General features: G+C 38.3%; 1 protein-coding gene and 1 long non-coding RNA gene across 2 annotated transcripts in view; both read left to right on the forward strand.

Annotated features, from left to right (window-relative positions):
* The window catches only part of LOC134804940 (uncharacterized), a 213,803-nt gene that overhangs the window by 55,736 nt on the left and 131,626 nt on the right, over nt 1-26,441 (forward strand). The window lies entirely within an intron of this gene.
* LOC134804918 (cationic amino acid transporter 2) overlaps nt 1-26,441 on the forward strand; it is a 75,681-nt gene that overhangs the window by 2,143 nt on the left and 47,097 nt on the right. Inside the window, exon 2 of the mRNA XM_063778239.1 lies at nt 16,922-16,985. Coding sequence (XP_063634309.1) covers nt 16,978-16,985 — 8 coding nt within the window. The 5' untranslated portion in view covers nt 16,922-16,977. The remainder of the gene's footprint in view (nt 1-16,921; nt 16,986-26,441) is intronic.

A 26,441-nucleotide genomic window follows, 5' to 3' on the forward strand; every position in this document is an offset into this window, starting at 1 on the left:
CACTGACAGATCATATCTATTACAGAACCAGATCAAATTCATAACCTGTTATTACAATCAGAATATGCATCTAGTAGTAGTAGAGATATTATTGAACGAAATACACGAAATCGAGTGGTCGAAATTCAAAAATCATTCCCTAGATGCTGCCCTTGTCCGTGCACAATGCATGGTCGGTAAGTATTACGCGTGTTATAGAAATTACAAAACTGTACCTAATTTAAATCTGTGAGTGTTTATATAAAAATATATATATATATATATCTGAGTTGCTTAGTGTTAATTCAATCTGTGAGTGTTTACTTATGTAAATGTATCTAAGGTAAATCTTCGTGCTAGATTAAGAATCAAATTACTAGTAGCTCAGTCCAAGTGCTTTGATTCTCGCTAAGCAGGCGATACTGTCCGGCTTGCGATGATAAATAAGTTAATAGCGGAAGGTGCTGGGCCTAAAATTAGGCGTTGCGTGAACAAGAGATTTCCTTTGGCAGGATTGGTCCTTAGGACCCAAGAATGGATTAAAGAAGTGGAGCCACCGAGATTTTTGATGTAAATTTTTAGGGGGGGTACTCACAATTTGATCTTGATATCTATATCATTTAAGCTAAAAGGCCAAGTTTGGTATCGTTTTCGTATAAATCGGGGATGCCGAATTCATTTATGATATCATAATGACACCATTCCGAAGTAAAAACACATAAAATATGAAAAAAATACTTTTTTGTTAATTCCTCTTCACGCTTAAACCGCTAAGCCAATTTAGTTAAAATTTGGTACAGAGATAGTTTGAGTCCCAGGGAATAACATAGCATACTTTTAATGTCAAAAATTATACCTTAAGGGTGTGAAAAGGGAGGTGGAAATTTGTATGGGGATTCAATAACCGCTGAACCGATTTAGATAATATTTAGTATAGAGATATTTTGAGTCCCGGGGAAGAACATAGGATAGTTTTTATTTAAAAAAAATCTCTTATAAGTGAAAAGGAAGTTGTAAGATTGTACGGGGAATCAATAACGGCTGAACCGATTTAGATGAAATCTATGTCTACATCTTTGATTTAGTTGAAAATGATACTAAACTAGACATAGAACATCATTATTAACCTCAGACGTCGCCGACGCTTAAAACCCCCTACCCCCCCACCTGCCTCAAAAATCTGGGTGGCTCCACTTCTTAAATACATTTTAGGAACACAAAGATAAATTCTGCCAAAGGAAATCTCTTATTCAGTGAACGCCGTGGTTGACCTTTTTATGGCCTGAGCACACTCGACTATAACCAATGGGAGGAAAAATTGACATGTGTTGCTAGCTGACCTAAATATAGTTGTAAATCGTAAAAAAAAGGGAGACACAAACCGCTTTGTAATGCTTTCGATCCGATTGTACTATCAAGTAATTTTAATGTAGGTACCTAATCGTTTTACCATTTATTAATTCACAATATGAACTCCGAACTTCCGAACTTGCGACATTAGGCAGTCTATGTCAGGAATTCAATAGGAAATGGATGTACAGTCGCCATCAGATATATCGGGGCGGATAAGGCGCTCACAAATGTCTGAACACGTCTCTATTGTCATCAAGGCGTTAGAGTGCGTGTTCAGATATTTTTGAGCACCTCGGACGCTCCGATATATCTGATGGCGACTGTACATAGGTAACACTTTTACTAAATCCCCTCTTATATGTGTGAGTGAAAAGTTCTACTTAATAGACATTCAATTTTTGTAATCTGTAATACCTACTAGTAGGTAGTTTGCTCCGAACTGGGAACTCGCGGTTCGCCAAAAACTCTATATAGTATATACTAGGTAGGTTTATGTAGGTTTAGGTAGATTCATAGACATATATTAATTTAATTAATAAAATATAATGTCCTCAACTACAAGTTTACCTAATTTCATTTAAGTTAGAACAAATTTAATTATGTTATTGCGTAACAAACTATCCTCAGAGTTCAGTTTAAAGACATCGAAATGCCGAGACACGCTCCTAGCCAGCCATGTTTTGAATGTAAAGGGGCCCACTGATTAACAGTCCGCCGGACGGAATCGGCCTGTCAGTTAGAACAAAAAGTTGACAGTTCCGAACAACTGACAGGCAGATACCATCCGTGAGCCCCTTTGAACTTGGCCTCGCTTTGCTCGCTTGTTTGTTAACGTATGATTTGCAAACTTGCTTGCTTTGCTTATCTTTCAAGTTTGATTATTCCTGTCCACTTATGATTCTACATATTTTCATAATAAGATATAAATTGACAATCTATACATATAATACTTTAGAATAATTTCGTTCATGAATACCTACACAATACTTTACAAGTAGATACTAGGTAAATTTAAAAACGTTGAATTTGACTTTAGCTAGGCAAATTAATATGACATCGTTTCCTGATCTTTTAAAACACCCATAATTAAATCTAACCGAAAATCACGCATAATGGCTCTTCTACACGATGCGCCAACGTCGGCCAATCCAAGGGACACATTTATGCGTTAGAGGGAGCAAGTGATATTGCTATCTCATTCTACCGCATAGCTGCGTCCCTTGGATTGGCCGACGTTGGCGCATCGTGTAGAGGAGCGATTAGGTACAGTACAGTGGACAAATTTAACCAAGAGGTGACAAGGAAGGAGAACGATTTATGAGTTTCATGAAATTATTAATATGTACAACTTAATTAAATATTTATACATATAATGATTTAGATTTAGATTTGTATGCTTATGTGTTTTTTTGCAAACTGTACTACACGCAATAAGGGCTTTAGTATTTTTTTTACCTACCTATAACATTAGATATCTCTCAACATAACTAGCTAACAATGAGCAACAAGTATCGCCAGCAATGTTGAGATATGCGGTGTTAATAGGGGGTACCTATTACTGCAATGTTCTGCCGCCAGAGTGCAGCACTAAGCTAGCTAGTAAACCATAGAGTAACTTATACATACTGTGCCATAACGTCTAGCCGCCCATACGTCAAACCTTGCCAAGCAAAATTAAATTTTATTTTGTCAACACAAAGTTCAAATTAGAATGGAACAGGAGACCTTTTCACAGACAATAAAATATTATGACATTGATGCTTAGCGGATATAACCAAACGGAGACGACATGTCTATGATTTTCGGTACAAAATAGTCTGCCGTTTTTTGCGGGGGAGGGGCACATCAAATGTATACGTAACGTCAAAATAGGCATGTCAGATAAACGTCAGACCATACATGTGGTTGACCATTGGCCGCCTATTTTCGACAGAGGGGAACGCCTGTCTCTAAGCATTGATGCTTCAAGGCGGTTTGTTAATAAGGGCCTACCGGGAAAATCAAAAATCAAGATACCGTAAACCGGGGATACTTTGATCTATTGTTTGATCTAGAGTTTAGGACCATTTTTTGACGATCCTAATATACGTAAAAATATGAAATAAAAATATAATAATCGGTTTTTCTCTTCTTTCAGCCTGCCAAATAAAAAAAAATTAGGACTTATAATTTTTTTCAGAAAAACATAAAAACAACGTGATCAAAGTTATATTGAGAATGGGGTTACTTTGAAACCACTACTTTTTTTGCTGACAATCTAAAGTAGACCCTCTAATAAGCCCGTAAAAAATAAAAAAATAAAAATTTGTTAAGTACTTTTTAAGTTATATATTTTTTTAAGGTGTGGGGTTACTTTGATAACATACCAAATGATACAAATTAATAACTTTAAGCGCTTATTAGATCATTTACTATAAATAACGTAGGGGTTTAACTTATCATCGCACTTAGCAACAGATTTTTGAATTGCAAGCTTTTCCGTTTCAGTAAATTTGGTCTGTGCCTTTGATATGTTGCCTTTATACTTATTGTATAAAGTTCTATATAAAATATTGTATGCTTTCCATGGCGCACGAATAGATTTTAATCCCGCCACTATTTTTTCAAGTGCATCATTGTGTTGTTCTATTACTTGGTATTTTTTGTAGTCTCGTTACTCGATTTTTTTTTGTAATCTCTGGCATTGTTTCTATAAAAGAATATGCATTATTATTTATTGTAGAATTAATACCCTGGTGGGCAGGTGGCCTCACGCACGTATGATAAAAAACCTAAATCAAAGCCGCAGGATAAAATATAGCCAATTTCCACCCAGAAAGTTAATTCCATACAATAAAAAAGGGTAAAAGAATGTTTTAAATCAGATAAGCAGTTCCGGAGATCAACTCCTACATACAAACTTATAATTTTACATCCTCTTCCTCTTGCACTGACTCAAACGATACTTATTTATTAAAGCCTGTCAACAGTTTATTTGACCCTCACCATTTTGCGGATTTTCAATGGTACTATTAATTTCTTTTACTGGCAACAAGTACTCTTTGACAACGAACGTTGGATGTCATCGAATGTCACCGATGTAAACAAACGGAAAATATCTACGAATATATTCAAATATAAACGGTTTTATTACAAAAATGCCAAAAAAAATCCAAAGATGCGAAAAAAATTGTAGTGAATGCAATCAAATACTTACAGCTTAAAAAAGACGAAGGATTACATAGCATTCCAATAAACAATGTTTTAAAGTTGGTTGTTGACATGACCGGTATTGACATTTTATAGTGCGGTTGTATTGAACTGGTTAGTTGTTTGGTTTAAACTTTAATATTTCCTTTAATATTTCATTTAAGGTTTATGTAGATCGACGATAAAAAATATTTCTAAAAATAATGAGACGGTCTTGACTTTGCCCCCTGTACAAAACAAAGCCCCACACAAAAAAAGAATTCAAATAGACGACTTCGATAAATGTGCCATAAGGCATAAAATTCATGAATTTTATGCCGTGCGAAAACAAGTACCGAGTATCAAAACTCTGCTCACTGCTTTGAAAAAAGACATTGGATTTACAGCCAGCAGAGAGTACAACTTACGAAAACTGATGCACAGTATGGGATTCAAATATAAAAAATGCAGAAACCAACGGTCAATATTGATGGAGCGTTCCGATATTGTGGTTTGGCGTGAAAGTTATTTGGATCAAATACAAGAAGTAATATGCCTATAGTTTATTTGAACGAGACCAACATTCATACTTCTCTGAACCACGCCAAATGTTGGCAGAGTGAAAATGAACCTGGAGTATCGAAAGCCGTTTCAACAGGGAAACGATATATTATTGTTCATGCCGGTGGACCATCCGGATTTGTTCCTAATGCACTTTTGGTATATAATGATAAAGGAAAAAAAACCGGGCAAGTGCGAGTCGGACTCGCGCACGAAGGGTTCCGTACCATAATGCAAAAACCGGCAAAAAAAAACGATCACCCATCCAAGTACTGACCCCGCCCGACGTTGCTTAACTTCGGTCAAAAATCACGTTTGTTGTATGGGAGCCCCACTTAAATCTTTATTTTATTCTGTTTTTAGTATTTGTTGTTATAGCGGCAACAGAAATACATCATCTGTGAAAATTTCAACTGTCTAGCTATCACGGTTCGTGAGATACAGCCTGGTGACAGACGGACGGACGGACGGACGGACGGACGGACGGACAGCGGAGTCTTAGTAATAGGGTCCCGTTTTACCCTTTGGGTACGGAACCCTAAAAAGCAGATTACCATGATTCGATGAATCAAAATAATTTTAAGAAATGGGTTACGCAGAAATTAATTCCCAATCTAAGTGAACCCACATGTATAGTTATGGATAATGCCCGATACCATTCCTTTCGCATTCATAAACCACCAACATCTGGCGACAGAAAGCATGTGATTGCAGAGTGGCTGCGTTCGAATAAAATTTCATTTCCACAAAAAGTATCCAAAGCTAGATTGGTGGAGATTTTGAGATGTCACAAACCTGAACCAATATATGAAATAGACACGATTCTCTCCACATACGGACACAAAGTGATAAGATTACAGCCATATCACTGTGATTTAAATCCTATTGAGATGATTTGGGGCATTGTAAAAGCTAAAGTGGCAACTAAAAATGTGTCTATCGATAATAAGCCTTTTCTAAAGCTTGTTGAAGATAGTTTTCAGGTATAAAACTTATTTTAATATTTAGAATTTAGTTAAGTTATGTAAATTATTTTGAATTATAGACTGAATTCAAAATAATTTACATAACTTAACTAAATTCTAAATATTAATCATTAATGATTTAAATTTTTAATAAATTATTATTAGAGATGCACCGGATATTCGGTTACTATCCGGTATCCGGCCTATCCGGCCATTATTTTAATATCCGGCCGGATACCGGATAGTGCCCTACTATCCGGCCGGATACCGGATAGTAACATTGCTTGATTTCGGAGTAAACAATTTGAATTTAAGAAACAGTCACGGTCATAATCGTACTCGTTTATTATTTAAAAACAATTTAAACTTTCAACTGACTTGCATGCGCACTCATTTCGAACCTAGAAATGAGTCCGCGCGAACGTTCACTAGGAAACAGATCAAACCTGCACAATGCGCACCTGAAAAACCGAAATGAAGGTATAGTTGAGCCGGCCGAATATTCTGCGGCCGGACACCGGATATTCGGCCGATGGTCAGGCCGAATATCCGGTATTCGGTATCCGGCCAAACAACTATCCGTTGCATCTCTAATTATTATCGTAATAGGAAGTAACTCAAGAAAATTGGAGCAATTGCTGTGACCATGTTAAAAAAATTGAAGACGATTATAGGAATAAAGGTCCTATAATCGAATTGGAGACTGAACGTTTTATAATCGAGGTTGGTGGTCCTGAATGCAACACAACATCTGATGAAAATCAGACTTCGTCAGAGTCAGAAAACGAAGGATATATAAATATTGAATATTTAGAATCAGATTTAGACGAATAGGTAAATTGAAAGAACCGAATTCTCTGTAAGCAATGTTTTGACATTATACGAGTATCAACATGAAGCCAATGCCCACTACCCCGACTATACATGACGTACGCACATTATTGCCATACGTAAGCTGTTTGCAGCGACACTATCTCAGGGTTAAATAAACTGTTGTCAGGCTTTATATAACTATTGAAAAATATACATTAAAAAATCGTAAGCTGCCAAAATAATTCATGGTGTTACTTTAACATTTTGATCAATTTCACCACGTATAAGTGACCAAAGACACCCCGACCCATAAATTCCCCGGCTAGGTGCGCATGTGTAGGTTGTCGAATTCGGGTATTTTTTTATAAACTCACGAATAAACACTGATTAACCTAAGACACTATAAAATTACATGTTTAATACATTTGGCACAAATACAGTCAAAGTTTTTCAACCAAGAAAACCAGGAAGAAAAGCGTACCCGCCATTAATATTTTTTTTCTACACGAAATATTAATAATTACTCTCGCATCCGATTACTACGTGGTTAAGCAACTATCAGTGTTGCCAATAACAAAAAATAACTGCGAAGGTATTTTTCAATTCGTTAAAACAAGCACTTTAGTAGCGGAGGGAAGTTGTTATCAAAGTCGACCCGCAAATCAAAGTAGGTTTACGGTACATAACGAAATTTCTATTTTCTTGTTTCGCGGTAGTTTGTGATTGTGATGGATAGTGGTAGTGGCGCCCCCTACGCAGAGTTTTGCGTAATATTCCCTATTGGCGGATTTTTATTGAGCCGTACCTAACAAATTTCTACAATATGGTGTCATCCGGCAGAAAACATGAAACGGCCAAAAAGCTAACCGGTGCGTCCCGTCTCCCATGTCGCTCATAACTACATATTTAGTAGGTACTGTATGTACTGTGGGAAATAAACCTTCCTTGCATTGATCAAAGCAGAATTTTGAGAATCTCAATTTTTATTTTGTAATTTTAAAATATTAGTTTAGAAGTTATTTAAGAAAATAGCCAAAAAAAGATCATCCCGACCCGTAGACGGGTTTTTGAAGGCAATTCACTCGCGTTTCACATATAAAAAATACATTGTTAAAAATTGGGTAATATACGGAACCCTTGGAACGCGAGTCCGACTCGCACTTGTTTATTTTTTGTTTCGGGTTAGGTAAGCTATTTGCATGCCAAGTTTATGTTTACCAGATAGGACCTTTGGACTTTGTGTTAAGAACTCGAAATGCATACCTATTTGCTAATTAGCAAATTTTTGTTAAGCGTTCGATATCTCCACGCGTTCCTGAGATAAAAATGGTCTTGACACACGGACAGACGGACGGATGGACAACAAAGTGATCCTATTAAGGCTTCCGTTTTTTTTTCCTTTTAAGGTACGGAACCCTAAGAACACTTTGTCGTTCATTGAATGGCATTGTGATGCAGGGCGGAGAATTGTTATTTCTAACCCATTTGCGGAATAGGCGTTTGATGGAACCTATACTCGTTTCCGACCCGACCGCTAAACTTATTTGTTGACGAAATAACGTTACCGACCCAATTTACATAACGAAACGGATACGAGCCCTTGTTAAGCCACTTATATTCTATTCTTATTTTCTATTGATTGGAAATTCCAATAGGCACCTATCGTAATATTCGTAATAGTCGTGCTTGCACACAACATAAAAAAGTCAAATACGGCGTTCTCTGAACAAAAAATTTCCTTTGGCAGAATTAATCTTTGTGATCCTAAAGAACACTCATTTTGAAATTAGAACACTATGGTCTGTCAGATAATGCCCTATAAACATTATGTCTTCTTACCTTAGCAATAGAACACAAACAGTTGTAAACAAAACCTCTTCCAAAAACCTTGCACAATTGTGCAAACTTTTGTATGGACTGACGTGGCTATTTGTACGTTACGTACAAATCATGTAGAAATAGCAATACATTTGACGTCCACTCCCCCACAAAAATCGGCAGACTGTTTTGTACAGAAAATGACAGCCAATGACGTCTCCAGTTACTAAATGTTCTAAGAGTCTGCGGAACTGTAGTCCAATTAGAAGTGCCACAAGGTTCTATGGGTCCATTCCTGTTTTTGGTTTATATACCTAAATGATTGTATAGTTGAAAACCTTTGTAAAATAGTTCTTTTTGCTGATGACACATCATTACTTTTTAAGGTTGATCGGAAATCTACCGATTACAGTGTATGTAATAGCACACTCATAGATGTACTTAACTGGTTCACTATTAACAATTTGCTTCTTAATGCTAATAGAAAACCAAATGTATTAGATTTTCTCTGCCGAATGTTAAATCAGTCGATAAGTACTAAGATACTTTTGAATAATGAATGCTTAGAGATGGTAGATAAAGCAGTGTTTCTTGGTTTAACATTGGACAAAAATCTACAATGGAGTCCTCATATAAACACTCGCACACAAATTAAGTTCGCCCGCCTACGCCGTTAGGAGAATTAGATAATTGACTAATGTTGAGACAGCTCGCCTTGTTTATTATAGTTATTTTCAAAGTGTAATGTCACTAATGTCATATGGTATTCTGGTATTTGGGGCAAAGCAGCTGACATACAGAATATATTAGTCTTACAAAAGAGAGCCATTCGTTCTATTTATGTATAGCTTAAAAACACGTGAATTACTAAGAGAACTTTTTAAAGAAATTAATATTTTAACTGTAGCTTCCAATATACTCGTATCTATGATAGTATGATGGTCACGCTAATCACAGAAACGATTATTAACGAAGCACAAATATATTTACAGGAATAATTTACAATAATAGGTGTTGATGAGGATATTTTTCAGACTGTTATGGCAACGTATTCAATTATTTACAGTGACAAGGTTCGAAAAGAAAATAAATAATATTCAAATATAAAAAACCTAAATAAACCTCTTTACAATAGTAGAGCAGCAGAATGCCTCCCACTCCTGAGCGGGAAGCACCGGAAGGTTAAGCCATTAATCCAAAACATAGTCAATAAGGTGTTGTGGTAACCTTCTAGCTCGTGTCGGTCGTACCTCATTAGTCTCATTGCTCTCATTTGTCTCAGTTTGTATTTGTCCAATAGAGTCAGTATCAACTAGCCTAAAAGACAAGTCAAGTCTGTCCTGCGAGTTTAACTCCAGTGGAAAAATGCGTTGAACAGGCATGCGTTGAATACCTTTGTTCCGGCTGCAGTTCTAACTTGAACCACTCTAGAAATAAAAATAAGCTTGCTATCAGAAAGTTTCGTGTCCGTAAAGTACAAAAGTCATTCGTTGGGCAATGTATTAATTTTTATAACAAGTTACCTGACGACGCTTTAGGATTACCCTTTCCAGCTCTTAAGAATTACTTAAAAAGTCATTGATGTTGAAGGCTTATTACAGAGTCGAGGACTACTTGTCAGACAAACATGTCTGGTCCAAACCAGAAACTGCAATAAAAACAAGTACCTACTCTGCAATTAAAATCATTGTATTATGTGTAAAGTTATAGGTGACACATCCCAGGATTCCCAGGTAAGAAAGCACATCAAATATTTGATGTAGGTAGGTATTTCAAACAATCAGTCAGATTTATACATATATGTAATAGGTATATATTCTCATTTCTTTTATTAATTTTATTTTCTTTTGCTTTTGTAAGAATTTGATATGTTTTCTGAAAGAGCTACGTATTTGTATGATTTGATACACATATATTTTTAAATTAATCTCTATAAAGAAAAATACCCACTGTATGTAATTGCATGAATTCTATAGTAAAGTAAATTGTATTTTTTCTCATTTACTCGTAACGTAATGCATGTTAAAGATGTAATGTTTTGAACAGATGTGTCCCGCCGAATTTGTTGCCGGTCCCATATTGGAATACCCTCCTCCAATTGAGGGGGACTTAAATCTTCTCGAGGCAGAGATGTAGGGTTGGAGCCGGTGCAGCTTTATTTGACGTTCATAAGCGCATTGAATATGCCTACTTGAATAATAAACTATCTTTATCTTTATGCATTTCAGAAGTGGAGCCACCCAGATTTTACATGCAGTTTATTGTAGCGTTGGCTACGTCTGAGATTAATAATTTTGTTTAAGTGTAGGTTCTAAGTCAAGTTTGGTATAATTTTCAATTAAATCAAAAATCATTTGCTACTTGCGTTTAGTGACAAATGTATGTACTCGAACTTAACACTTATCATTTATCAATTTGTAAACAAGCCCTAGGATAAATAAAAGATCTCTAAGATTCAAACTGTCATGTTCGTTAAACTGTCAATTAAAAGTATTAAAACTACGTACAACATAGGTACATCTGCAGGCGTATTATGGATGGCTTTATCCACGTGATAAAATAACTGTCACTTTTTAACATTCGTGGGATAGAAAGTGACGAACACCGTTTATCACGCTGTCACGTAGACAAGAACGACCATCATATCCGTACTGGTATTCATTTCGCGTGATTATATGGTAAATAGACTAAACAGAAACATTTCATAATCGACGTAAATAAATAAGGCAGTAAGTTTTAAGTAATGAATGGCAGGTAACTGTGTAGATGGGGCGGTAAGTTGGGTCGATAGCGGTTGTCTCCGGTGCGGGTGCCGTCGGGCGCCGCGCCGCGCTTCGCCCGGACCTGCCTCATCTGTTGCATAACTAACCGTCCTCCTCTCAACTTCACTTTATGTGAAGATGATTTTTTTAAAACATTCCACTAGCGTTAGCCACCATATTTCCATAATTATAACCAGAACTATATAATATCTTATATAAGACTATGCACAATTTGTCTCTCCTTCCTGGAATTGTTTTATTTGTGATGTTGTAATACTTGTAATACTGTCTTCAAGTATAAACTGAGCTGGTACTTAGCGCTAATTGCCAACAGCTTTGAGTTCGGTCTGTGCCAGGCTGTAAGTTCTCGGCGTCTCTGTGACGGTCTATCAATGCAAAATGCATATAGTTCGTGAATATAGTGTCAAATATTTTCTGGATTTTCTTATTACTCGTATTGTGGTGGTTATCCTACTGAAAGTTACCCAGAAGAGTTACCTAAGAAGTGCAGGGGTTTATACTGTAAATATATTTAAAGACAATCGTAAGGTGGTATTCCACCTGTCCAATTTCTTTGTCCAATGTCATTGCGTCTCACTATCTCATTATGCAAAATGTGAGACGCAATACATATTGGACAAATAAATTGAATAGGTAGAATACCACGATACCACCCTTACACAGATAGGCATAGCACCAAAACTGTCTATACGGGCATTAAAAGGTTCTAGAAGTCAGACCAAGAATAGTCTGCAGCGGATTTGATAGCCCACGCAGTGAAAGTGTTATTTTAAACGTCAAACTTCTATGAAATGATGAAGTATAAATGACACTTGCACTGCGTGGGCTATCAAATCCGCTGCAGACTTATTTGGTCCGACTCTATTGATAGAAATGGGAATTTTATTGAAGTTTGATTAATTTAAATTAGACCCACTTCCGGTTTTCGATTGAGGTTTGCATTGCACTAACAGCGCGACATAAAATAGTAGAAAATAAAGGAGGGCGCCGCTTCCTACGTAATTGTCACATTTTTGACGTGAAATGCGTAAACATGGCAACAATTTAGTATGAAATTTTTCGATTGTAACATTGTCCCATAATATTTAATTATTTATGAAACTGATGCACTAAATTTTTTCTTACTTATTTATAACCGTATGTAATTAGACTTATTTTGAAAAGTACAAGGATTTTTTTAATGGCGTTATTTACTAACCAAAAACCGTTTATTGGAGAGCAAATTTCCAATTGTTATAAGTACGGTCACATACCAACATAGCGGTTTAAAGGGACAGTTCTAATAGGTCCAGGATAATTTTCGAGAACTGTTAATAATATTCCTGTAGGTCGCTTTTTTACCATCTGTCAACATGCCTGTCACATTCTAACAAATATGAAAGTGCGAAAGAGTCGCATGACATGACAGGTGATAAAAATGCGACCATGATGTCAGACAGAGAAAAGTCTGCAGCGATTTTGATAGCCCACGCAGTGCAAGTGTAATTTTAAACGTCATACTTCTATGAAATTATGACGTGTAAATAACACTTGCACTGCGAGGGCTATCAAATCCGCTGCAGACTATTCTTGGTCCGACTTCTATCCGTGCTGATTGCTATTTACTAACGGGTTGCACAGTTCCGATGGTCTTTGACGTTTGATGGGTGGCGAAATTTACCCTCTGGAGCAAATATGGTCAATTTGACGATATTCCATGTTGAATTCCTCCCAATCCTGGATTGATAATTCAAGCTTACTGTGTGTTTACATAATGTATTAATTTAATGCATAATTATTAAAGGTGCATACATCTAAAATAACAACATCTGGGTTATTAATATCTCTTAATATGGAGTTACTGTCAATATAATTTGATTTTTTGGATAAAAGGTACATTGGGATAAAATGGAATATTTTTTAAAGTTCCGTAGGTACAGTCAGCCAAGAAAGTGGTCTACCACTTTTCGACTCTATCATCTGATTGATAGAGTCGAAAAGTGGTAGACCACTTTCTTGGCTGACCGTAATAGGTACCTACCTCAAAAGGAAAAAAGCGGAACCCTTATAGGATCAATTTGTTGTCCGTCCATCCGTCCGTCCGTCAGTCCATCCGTCCGTCCGTCCGTCCGTCAGTCCATCCGTCCGTCCGTCCGTCAGTCCATACGTCCGTCTGTCCGTCGGTCCGTCCGTCTGTCTGTATCTTTATTCTGATAGAAGTTATTAGAGATGGGTTAAGATCGAAGATAATACCACTTGTGACGAATTTGGTCGTAGCTCACGACTAGGTACGCACTTCAAGTAGGGATGGACCACTGAACAACGGGGTATAACTAAATGGTTAACAGTTGGTTACACGTGATTCCGAAATATAGAGGATTATTTGTCTTATCCCTGTTTTCAACTTACCCCTTCGCACCTTCCACCTAGAACCGAAGAGCCACTACCACGAGCTGCAATAGTAAATTCATATTACTTTACTATAGTGAGACTACAGTAGTAACTGAATAGACGGCAGGCGTATTCCGATTGTTATAAAAGGTTTTCTTAGCATTTCTTCATCCAGAAACATCACTTTTGATGCTGACAGATCATATTATATTAATAACATCAAATTCATAACCTATTATAACAGTCAGAATACGCAGCCGGGCGTCGAATAGATTTCTTTAAACTCGTTCGTACATTGGGCTCGTAGCATTAACGCTACGGGCTTACTCGTAGCAAAGAGAATAGATAGTATAGAGGGGTCCTGTCATAGTAAATTTTGTAGTCGCAGTAAATTTACTGCCATCTATCGACACACGACTAAAACTCAAAATGAAAACGTATAAAATTATCAAAAAAATGTATATATATGGATAAATGATTTTATTATTTTTATATTATTTTAACCCATGTTCATTCACTGATATATATGTGTTAAAATTGTTAAATATGAAACGGTGTTGTCACGCCATCTAGCCGAACATAGACCAAAGGTGTGTGCGCCATCTATCCGAGAATGATTTTTTCTTGATTTCTGAGGCACGTTTTTTCCTTAGACTTTATTCATCTTATACGAAGTTACATATGTCTTTGCTCGTAGCTTCAGCCACACAAGTACAACAGCAACACTCCTAGACAACTGTACATCGGTGGACATTATTACAAAAGGCATAAGGCGGTGGTACACACAGGGATTATTATACAGGTTGGGCCAATAATTTCTGCACTTTAAAAATAATTTTGTCAGAAATAAAAAACTACAAGATATTCTTAATTTTATTTATTCTTTCTAACAAAAATTTGATGCAATTTTTTTGCAGATGCATATTTAATGCAGATAGATCGAATTACATCGTATCCGTCTCGTCGTTGGTACTCCTGAAATCGTCTACCCTACGACCACTAGGTGAGGGTACCCGCGATCCCTCGCAGCAAGTGTCAGCGAGTTTGCCTAAATTCACACAATCGATAGCAGAAGTGCCATCGACGAGACGCAGTTCATCTGGCTGATGTCATTTGTTAAAAAATAAATTGCATTAGATTGTTGTTAGATTGAATTAAATTAAATAGAAAATAAATAGCTAAATTTATATGTATTTTTAAAAAGTGCAAAAATGTTTGGTCCGACCTGTATGTTTTCCCGAATGTGTACCTAATAGAATAGAGGTGCCCATAAAAATATATAGCTTTCGCAGGATTGTGTGTTTGCCTTGAGGTCTATATAATGATTCGGTCAAGTTGTGTTCTAATGTATGGGGAAGACAAAGGTATCATACTACATTCAATGAATGTAGTATGATACCTTTGGGTATGGTGCTTTACGCAGACTAGTGTCCCATGCCCTCCCCCTGACGCAACTCCCCCTTTTAGCATGAAATATGTCCCGGGTGACGGTTTTTTTTTAATTTTTGAGAAAAGTATTAGAATTAGGAATAAAGTGTCAAGGTAAGAAGTAATCCTTAATAAATTTTAAACAAAAAAGGTTACATGCAACTTTTTGGTAAGACTCACCATATTCATGTATTAACTCGTTGAAGTTCAATATAACATAGTACCTACGTGATAGTACTGAAAGAAATCTTATACGGAAAATAAGCTTGCAAGGTTATTCTCCGTGTAAGATTTCTTTCCGTACTATCACGTACTACTATGTTATATTGATCTTCAACAAATTTTTCAAAGGTAAAATTTTGTCGAAGTTCATCTAGCCATAACATGAATATGGTGCGTCATATCAAAAAAAATTAAATAACCTTTTTTGTTAAGAATTTAATAGGGATTATTTCTTTTATTGACACTTTGTTCCTATATTGTATACTTTCCCCAAAAAATAAAAAAAACTGTCAATCGGGACATATTTCATGCTAAAAGGGGGGGTTGCGTCAGGGGGAGGGCATGGGACACTAGTGTGCGTAAAGCACCATACCCAAAGGTATCACATTACATTCATCAAATGTTGGCTATAATTTGTTTTTGAAAAAACACAATTTGACCGAATCTTGTAGCAGAATTTGTATACCTACCTAAGATACGAAACATGAAAAATATTCTGTAGGGTGGAAGTATTGTGGTGTTTTCGTTAATGATTGTTGATCCTCTTTTTATTCGTGCCTAGCCGCTCTTTAAATAACTGATAGCGATTATAGATAATTTCATGTGAATATAAGTCAGTATTATTGTTTTAGTTTAGTTTATTTTGTTATTGAATATTTATACTAAATGCATATTTTATGTGACATATTAAAATCAATAAACGAATCTACAATACTTATACAAGATTGCAATGTCAAAAATGCGACCAAAATCAGAATGATGTCAAGGGTCCTTGGAAGTATTGATTTGATAAATAAAAACTGGCCAAGTGCGAGTCGGACTCGCGCGCGACGGGTTCCGTACCATTACGCAAAAAACGGCAATAAAAATCACGTTTGTTGTATGGAAGCCCCACTTAAATATTTATTTTATTCTGTTTTTAGTATTCGTTGTTATAGCGGCAATAGAAATACATCATATGTGAAAATTTCAAGGTTCTAGCTATCACGGTTCATGAGATATATACAGCCTGCATGGTGACAGACAGACGGACGGACAGTGGACTCTCAGTAATAGGGTCCCGTGTTTACCCTTTGGGTACGGAACCCTAAAAAGCACATAACTATTATGTTTAAGCATTTCTTTCGTACGCAGTTACACGGCAATCGATTCGATAGATACCTATAATGCTGATATATTACATGTCGTTAGGAGGGTTTTAGGCAGATAATCTATCTTATTATGTATTTGTGTATTCTTTTGCTCTTTACATTAATTGTTAATAAAAAAATATTAGTAAGTTTAGTAGTAAGGTAAACGTACTAGTGCTCGACATGCTAATGCCCAATTTAGATGAAACCCTGCTGTTGCCTCTATTGACAATGACTTAAGTTTCAAGATGACATGTACTTGGACCGCGTTGAGCACCAGTACGTTTACCTTAATAAGTTTTGATACTGCTAATGCTTGTGTTTTTGACAGGTGGTGGCAACGTCGATGTAGGTCACAGGGGACCGCAGCCTCCCCTCGCCGGCACAATGCAGAGGTACTTAAATATAACTTATTTATATCATTTAGGTACTAATTTAACGGTAGGGACCGAGATTTGTCTGGGAGACAGAGCTTTGCTTGGAAAATATATAAAAAACTCAAAAATGCGCGTTTTCCCAGCGATAAGACCTAGCTAGATCGAATTTTCGCCTCAGAAAACCTCCATATAGTAAATTTTATCGAAATCGTTACAGCCGTTTCCGAGATCCCGAAATATATTGAAAAAAAAACAATTTTTTCTTATATTGCAATTTATTTTAAACGAGAGTCCTGTTTTATATAAACGTAGGTGCTGATAGGACGTCGCCCTAAGCGGCCGGCAGCCGGGAGACTTATTCAGAAACTGATATTATTATGTGTACTATAGGGCTTAGTAACATGAGCGAGTGATACGCGCTAATTTTGGTATCATATTTCTAGTGTATGTATACGCCTCCGGCAAGCGGCCGTTGGCCATTCAACAAGCTGGTGCAGAGCCGTTGCCTGATTCATGTTAGCATCACAAAGCTAGTTTATGAGAACACTTTGAATTGCAAACTCTCTAACGGGATTAATTCTCCCGTGAAAGCTCTAATAGCCTTTTACCTGCCTTGCTTTCAGATAGTGTGTTGCCAGTCGATTACACATGATTGCTCTGTGTACATATATGTATGTTTAAGTTTGAATAGTGCGTTATGGACGAAGAACTATACACATATCTTGTAAAGTAAGAATGTAATTATGTAGTACATTCAGCCGGATTTAGGCGAGATGGTCAAATAGTCCATTAATGATTAAACACATTAAAAAATAAAAGTAGAAGTCTTTTTATGAAGAAACCATTTTTTCCAACATTTATTCCAGGAGTACTACTACGATTAATTAAAGTAAAAGCTCTGCAGACCATAACATAACATAAGGAGGTATAAAAAGCAGAGTTTAATATATTTATATATTTAATATATATATATTTATATATTTAATATATAGTTTTTTATATTCATCATCATCACGACGTCGTTTTTTAAACACTAAAGATGTACCTATAACTGTTCTCTCTCGGGTACGAATTAAGATTAGGTATATGGAGGACATGTTTTTTTTTCATTAAGTTTTCACATCAGGAATTCGTTGTCAAAAATAAATTGATATGAAAACTCTAAAATGCGATCGAGAAATTTAGAGCGCAGGACAGCAAAAGGGCGGATATTTGCACAATTGCACATGTAGACGAAGGTTTGTTGTTATTTGTTTTATCAACGTGTGCGTTAGGCCGCGGACTGGACGACAGCGCTTCGCGCCGCGTGCTTCCAAAAAATACCGAAGTATATGAAGCCTCTTGTTCATACGAAGCCATTTCTGGCAGTTATAAAATGCAACACTATTGACACCTATTAGAATTGATATTTTTAGACAATAGTATCTTATGCAATCGTGGTATAATACGGGTCAATGAAGTGACATGGGTTATATTACAATGTGAGTCGAAGCTGCAGGCGTTTAGGCGTAATTTTTCTTCTACTTTTTCCTAATCAGAACACGATTACGAATATATAATCCTTAATACGACAAAGTGCAAACGAGCTAACTCTACCATTATATATTTAAACAAACCAAACGTTTATAAGAATAAGAATAATATTTATGCAAACGAGCTAACTCTACCATTAGGTATATATTTTAATAAACCAATCGTTTATCGAAGGTACTTTCCCCGATTTATTAAAAACAGCCATAGTAATGCCGATCACAATAAACAATCAAAAAATTCACAGATTTCGTGCCTCACACGACTATCGAGCACATTGGAAATGAATCTACGGAATTCGAAATAATATTGTCGCTGAGCGACGAGAAAGTCTGGATAAGGAAAAAGTTACAAAATAAAACTACAACGTTGAATGATAATTATTTTATTCTTAGACTAACACAAGTATCCTGGACATAACGCATGTGAACAAACAAATTGCAAAATTTCCACACGCGTATCCAAGTTTGAATAATTGTCGCCGTGGCGCATAAGTATAGGTACATATTTCATTTTTACTTTTGAATGGGTATTAAAGTTTATTTGTCTTGACTAAAATAAAGTTACATATTTACTTATTATTTAACAAAATATACAATATATTTCATTTTTCGATTAATAAGCAGGATATATTAATGTTCAAAGTACAAGAAAATTATTACACGGCAAATCCGTAGTCAACTCGAGAAGTGGTGATCGGCAGCGGCCCATTTGCTGCAAGATATGAAATTTTCTTGACAGCAGTTTGACGCGACGAGAGATGACCATAACAGCGTTTGTCTATGTTGCACCAAACCTGAGTTCCAATAGGTACTACCAGGGTTCAGCATCAGCTATATTGGGTAATGCTCTACCATGTGCTCATCATGACGAATCGGGTGTCCAAAACAGCGTGTGCCTATGTTGCACCAAACCTGAGTTCCGCTAGGTACAACCAGGGTTCAGCATCAGCTCTATCTTGGGTACTACTGTCCTAAGTGCTCATCAAGACGAGTCGGATGACCAAAACAGCGTGTGCCTATGTTGCAACAAACCTGAGTTCCTTTAGGTACAGCCAGGGTTCAGCATCAGCTCTATCTTGGGTACTACTCTCCTAAGTGCTCATCGAGACGAGTCCGATGACCAAAACAGCGTGTGCTTATGTTGTATTAAACCCGAGCTCCACTAGGTACTGCCAGGGTTCAGCATCAGCTATCTGCTAGCAGCCGCCAGCAACATGCTGAGGTGAGACCATTTCGTGGCACTTTTTCTTTTTTATGTTTCTCTGTATAAGTTTTTATTTTGTGTTTCTCCCTCTCCCTCTCACCCTCTCTCTCGTTATCTACGCCCGTCTCAAACAGGATAGATAGAGTTAGACCAAGAAAAATCTGCAGCGATTTTAAAAGCCCACGCAGTGCAAGTGTTATTCTGCCGTCATAATCCCAATAATTCACAACAAACACCGATAACGAACTCTGCGAAACATGAAGTCATAAATGTCCTGTGAAAAATGTCGTTCTGACTTTTTGACTATTTCTAATTCCCCTCTCCCTCTCCCTCTCCCTCTCCCTCGCCCTCTCCCTCTCCCTCTCCCTCTCCCTCTCCCTCTCCCTCTCCCTCTCCCTCTCCCTCTCCCTCCTCCCTCTCCCTCTCCCTCTCCCTCTCCCTCTCCCTCTCCCTCTCCCTCTCCCTCTCCCTCTCCCTCTCCCTCTCCCTCTCCCTCTCCTCTCCCTCTCCCTCTCCCTCTCCCTCTCCCTCTCCCTCTCCCTCTCCCTCTCCCTCTCCCTCTCCCTCCCTCTCCCTCTCCCTCTCCCTCTCCCTCTCCCTCTCCCTCTCCCTCTCCCTCTCCCCTCTCCCTCTCCCTCTCCCTCTCCCTCTCCCTCTCCCTCTCCCTCTCCCTCTCCCTCTCCCTCTCCCTCTCCCCTCTCCCTCTCCCTCTCCCTCTCCCTCTCCCTCTCCCTCTCCCTCTCCCTCTCCCTCTCCCTCTCCCTCTCCCTCTCCCTCTCCCTCTCCCTCTCCCTCTCCCTCTCCCTCTCCCTCTCCCTCTCCCCTCTCCCTCTCCCTCTCCCTCCTCCCTCTCCCTCTCCCTCTCCCTCTCCCTCTCCCTCTCCTCTCCCTCTCCCTCTCCCTCTCCCTCTCCCTCTCCCTCTCCCTCTCCCTCTCCCTCTCCCTCTCCCTCTCCCTCTCCCTCTCCCTCTCCCTCTCCCTCTCCCTCTCCCTCTCCCTCTCCTCCCTCTCCCTCTCCCTCTCCCTCTCCCTCTCCCTCTCCCTCTCCCTCCCTCTCCCTCTCCCTCTCCCTCTCCCTCTCCCTCTCCCTCTCCCCTCTCCCTCTCCCTCTCCTCTCCCTCTCCCTCTCCCTCTCCCTCTCCCTCTCCCTCTCCCTCTCCCTCTCCCTCTCCCTCTCCCTCTCCCTCTCCCTCTCCCTCTCCCTCTCCCTCTCCCTCTCCCTCTCCCTCTCCCTCTCCCTCTCCCTCTCCCTCTCCCTCTCCCTCTCCCTCTCCCTCTCCCTCTCCCTCTCCCTCTCCCTCTCCCTCTCCCTCTCCCTCTCCCTCTCCCTCTCCCTCTCCTCTCCCTCTCCCTCTCCCTCTCCCTCTCCCTCTCCCTCTCCCTCTCCCTCTCCCTCTCCCTCTCCCCTCCCTCCCTCTCCCTCTCCCTCTCCCTCTCCCTCTCCCTCTCCCTCTCCCTCTCCCTCTCCCTCTCCCTCTCCCTCTCCCTCTCCCTCTCCCTCTCCCTCTCCCTCTCCCTCTCCCTCTCCCTCTCCCTCTCCCTCTCCCTCTCCCTCTCCCTCTCCCTCTCCCTCTCCCTCTCCCTCTCCCTCTCCCTCTCCCTCTCCCTCTCCCTCTCCCTCTCCCTCTCCCTCTCCCTCTCCCTCTCCCTCTCCCTCTCCCTCTCCCTCTCCCTCTCCCTCTCCCTCTCCCTCTCCCTCTCCGCCTCTATTTCTATTTCCACCACCACAAGAATGCATAGATTGTCGAATAGTGCGTTATCTACGCCCGTCTCAAACAGGATAGATAGAGTTAGACCAAGAAAAATCTGCAGCGATTTTAAAAGCCCACGCAGTGCAAGTGTTATTCTGCCGTCATAATCCCAATAATTCACAACAAACACCGATAACGAACTCTGCGAAACATGAAGTCATAAATGTCCTGTGAAAAATGTCGTTCTGACTTTTTGACTATTTTAAGGTTAGGCTACAGGGCAAACCCTTAACCCGATCGTCTTTGTTTTAGGCTCAAATTGTAGCTGACTAAATTGTCCAGAGCCGTTTTTCTCAATTTTTTGATATCATTCTTCGTTTCCAAATTATCGAGCACCAAAATCAAAAATTCGGAAAAAATTGAATTTTATTTTCACTATTTCGACCATAACTTTTTTTGTTTTTGACTTTCTCGAATAATTATTTTTGCACCTTACAGCTCTCGTGATTATGCGTCTTTTGAGCCTATTTTTTAATATCATATCTTCACAACTTTCCGAGATATAAGGGGATCGCACTTTTTCGTGAAATCGTACCGTATACTGGAGCGAACGAAAAGACATTTCCAATGTCAAAACCGGTCAAGTGCGAGTCAAACTCGCGTCCCAAGGGTTCCGTACTGCACACATTTTCGAACGAGCGAGCAATTTCTTACAACTTGGAACACGGCTGGCTAGGGGCACGGCTCATTTCCATGTTTTTTAACTGATCTATCAGACTAGTTACGCAATAAGTTTAGTAAATTTGTTCTAAACTAACCATTTTTTTTTTAATTTAGTTCGAGTATTATGTTAAACATCTTAGTCCCTACATTCTTTTTGCGTTGGTTAGGTGTATCTCTGTTATTTCAAGAAAACCGATATACGTCTGACACAGCAGTTCGGCCTTCTCATTTAGCTACTTAAATCAATTATTTGTTCTATGTTTGAGCACTAACCTCCTACAGCTCATCCTTCGACCTTGCGTGGAGGCGCACCTCTCTCGGATGGTTCAGGCCTTCAGCCCCACGCAAAGCTTGGTCTTCGACCTTCGCACTAGCTGTCCACACCACGTTTCACGTAAACAATTGCGGTTGTGACCTGTGGCCCTGATACAGCCTACCCGCAATTTCTATTCTTAAGTCCGCTTCACGCTTGTCTGCAGACTTCTTATAGGTTCTCCAGTAATCTATAAGTAAATAACTATTTTTCGTGCTTTTTTTAAATTATAAACTAACTACTTATTTTAAAATTATATAAACCTTTTTCTCTGGTTTTATTTTTAACTCAGGATTTACCAAAATTCCCGTTATGTAGTGATTCTGTTCTGTTTTCATCTTAATAATCCTAGAAATTATAACGATTCGTTTCATAATATATTAAATGTGCGTCCGATTTCATAGAGCGGGCCCAATCGCTTAACAGAAGATAAATAGATAGAACAAAATCGACGATCTTCTTTGCAGGAAGCATGCACATGTCGGAGGCTCCGGGCCTTCAGGGCCTTCGACCTTCGTATTCAGACACTTGTTCTCTGTTTGAGCACTAACCTCCTGCAACTCGGCCTTCGGCCGCGCGTTTCAATGAGCCTCTGCGGGATGCTTCGGGCCTTCGGCCCTACGCGTAGCTCGGCCTTCGGCCTTCGCAATAGCTGTCCACACCACGTTTCACGTACCTAAATCATAACGGCTGTGTCCCTAAAACAGCCAAACCGTGTTTTTTTTCTTAAGGCCAACTCACGCTTGACTGTAGTTTTCTAATAGGTTTTCCTGTCATCTAGAGGTGAAGAACGGGTGTGTAATGTTTTTAATAACAACTATTTTCGAATTTTCATTTTGCATAATTCGAATTGCATAATTTTGAAATGCAGAAATGATTATTTAGTATAAAAACAAAATGAATAAGAACAAATTGCATAATTTCAGAAATAATAATAATTCAGTTGCATAGTAATGTATTTGCATAACAGGCAATCAGTACAATGATCACTTTGTATACTATTTAATGCTCATAACGTTCTTTTTCCATAAAAACCACGCACGCCTTCCAAATGTCCGGGACCCCATGGTCCAGAGAATTTGTAAGAGACAGACAAAATAATAATAATAATTCAGCCTATACACGCCCCACTGCTGGGCACAGGCCTCCTCTCATGATCGAGAGGGTAATAAAAAGTGTACTATTATAAAATAAGTCGGTTCTGGCGCTTCGCCGGCCGCTGCCGCGGCACGCTCGCTTCGCTCGCTCGGCTCGGCTCGCGCGCTGTAGGGTCGCGGTTCTACCTAACACTCCTCCTCGCTTCGCTCGTCGTTGTACCTAACGGCGACCTGCCTGAACCCTTTAACGGGCAAGACTGAAAAAAAACCTCAATTCAGACCTCATCGCCATTCTACAGGTGGTCCAAACCTCGACGTCCAAAATTATTTTTAGATTCCTCACGTCGTGGGCTATCAAAATATACCCCATGTACTTGGAGGATATAACCATAATTTGACACAGTCGCCGGTCAAAGGAACTGAGGTGGAAAGTTTCCTGCATAGTCCAAACCAATGCTGTACAAAAACCAGGAACCGTCAAAAATATTTTTTGATACACACTTTTATTGTCGACTTCGACTGTACTTTGCATGTCTGACAATTACGTCTCGAGACCTTTCAAATGAGTCTAAACTCTATGTGTTTATGTCTTCCCATCGAATAGTTCCTTTGGCTACCTTCCGACTGCATCATCAGATCAGCTCCATGTTAGCATATTATTGCATTGTCTTCGGAAATACGCGATGCGAAATTTCAGCTCAATGAGACACATGGAAGTGGTTTAAATTTAAGTTACAAGATTTGAAGCACCATATACATATAGGTAGGTAGGTACAAAGAATATAGGTACGCAGTGAAGCTAAATAAAAATGTATAAAAAAAAACACACAACCGATTTGATAACCTCCTCCTTTTAGATTTGGAAGTCGGTTAAAAATACAAAAATATGGTGTTTTTGAGACCATTGCCCTATAAAGGGTTAAGGTAGAATATGTAAACTGTTTTATAATTTATGTCATATTAGTCATATTATATTATGTCACCCGATCATTCGTTAAAATATAGTTATGTTATAACAAGTAAAATTATTCCTGATTATCGTTATAAACAACGTTTTTATGATTATAGAACATTCTGTAATTTATTTATTATAACGAATAATATTATGGATTTTGTTTCTATACATTATGTTTATTATGAGTTTTAAAAGTAGTTAAATGTAATTATGCAAAATGTTTGTATTAAAATTGAAAGGCACCCACAGACTGATGCACGAGTGATCCTATAAGGGTTCCGTTTTTTTCCTTTTGAGGTACGGAACCCTAAACACGAATACTAATAACTACCGCTCGATAGTTCTACTTCCTACAGCATCGAAAATATTCGAAAAAGCGATGTGCAATCGCATATACGCATTCTGCGAAAATTATAAAATATTTGATGATTCACAAATTGGTTTCCGTAGGAAACGCTCTACAACTCTGGCGGTTTTCAAATACGTCCAATGTATCCTCGACATATAGAGTCTAATAAGACTCAAAACACGCTATTGGCATACTACTGGGCATAACCAAAGCTTACGACAAATACCGTAAAATGGGGTGAGTAGGGTTCGCGGGGAGAGTTGGGTTATAAATGGGGAGAGAAGGGATGAAAGGGGGTTGAGATGGGATTTTAAGGCTACTGCTACAAAAATAATGTATTCCAATTTAAGATGGAGCTATAGTAATACTCATAATAAAAAAAAATCGATCCAACAATCTTCCAAAATCTTTGTATGAAAATCCATCACACCAAATATGATAGATATTTGATATCGTCAAAGTTATGAAATGGAACTACCCAAAATAAAATAGAAACTAAAATACAAACGTCCGGAACACTTATTCAATACACCATTCAGTTTGCATATGTAAAAATAAAATGTTATCGAGGTTTGAATGTCAGTTTTGCACCTACTCACCCCATTTTACGGTACCCAATCCTATTAAACAAATTATACGGAATCGGAGTTCGGGAACAACTCACAAATGGGTCAAGTCATACCTAACTAATAAGAACCTACATGTTACTTTGAGCATAATACAAAAAGTGCAGTCCGAAACTCAAGCTATCACCTCCATACCGCAAGGCAGTGCAATTGGGTGCCTCCTATTTTTATAAATGCTTACGAGAGCTGGATGCACGATCACCACCTAGAAATAAATTATCAAAAAACTAAACAAATTACCTTCTACCCCTATCAGAAAGAACCAAAGGCAATCAATTTCAGTCACAAATCTGTTAAACTAGAAATAATTGTTTCATTTTCATTACTCGAAATCACTATATATATAAAAATATATCCTGGAAACCGCACATAAATAACATGCTCCCAAAACTAGAACGGATATCGTCAATATTGAAGAACCGGATAGTTGCCAGCCATACTTCGTAAAACATAAAATAAGTACTTACTCTACCCTGCCTTTGCATTTTGGAAACTTGCAAATATGTCCATAAATACACAGAATTTTAGATTTACAGAAAACGAGGAGACATACCCTCGTCCTACCCATCAAGACAATTCAAGATTAATGCCACCACCCTCCCGATTAAAACTACATTCTTCTGGCCCTTTAAAAATGTCGATAAAATTGTATAGTAAAATAACCTTAAGATTTTGCAAATAAATTAAAACAAATGCTTATAACGAAAACCTATTATTCTGTGAATGAATATTTATACGACAAGCTAAAATAGTTATTTACGATACAAGTGCGGAAAAGAGGAAATTCGAAACGAGTGGCGATACATTAAAACACGACCGAAGGGAGTGTTTTAAATCGACACGAGTTGCGAATTACCTATTCGCACGTGTATCGTACAACGTTTTGGTACATATGGCCATTTAAACTTTTGACATACGCACGAAAAGTGCTATTTTACGCACTAGTGCGGGAAAATACTGAAAATAGGACCATATGTACTGTAA

Source organism: Cydia splendana, chromosome Z (assembly GCF_910591565.1).
Source record: "Cydia splendana chromosome Z, ilCydSple1.2, whole genome shotgun sequence".
NCBI lineage: Eukaryota > Metazoa > Arthropoda > Insecta > Lepidoptera > Tortricidae > Cydia > Cydia splendana.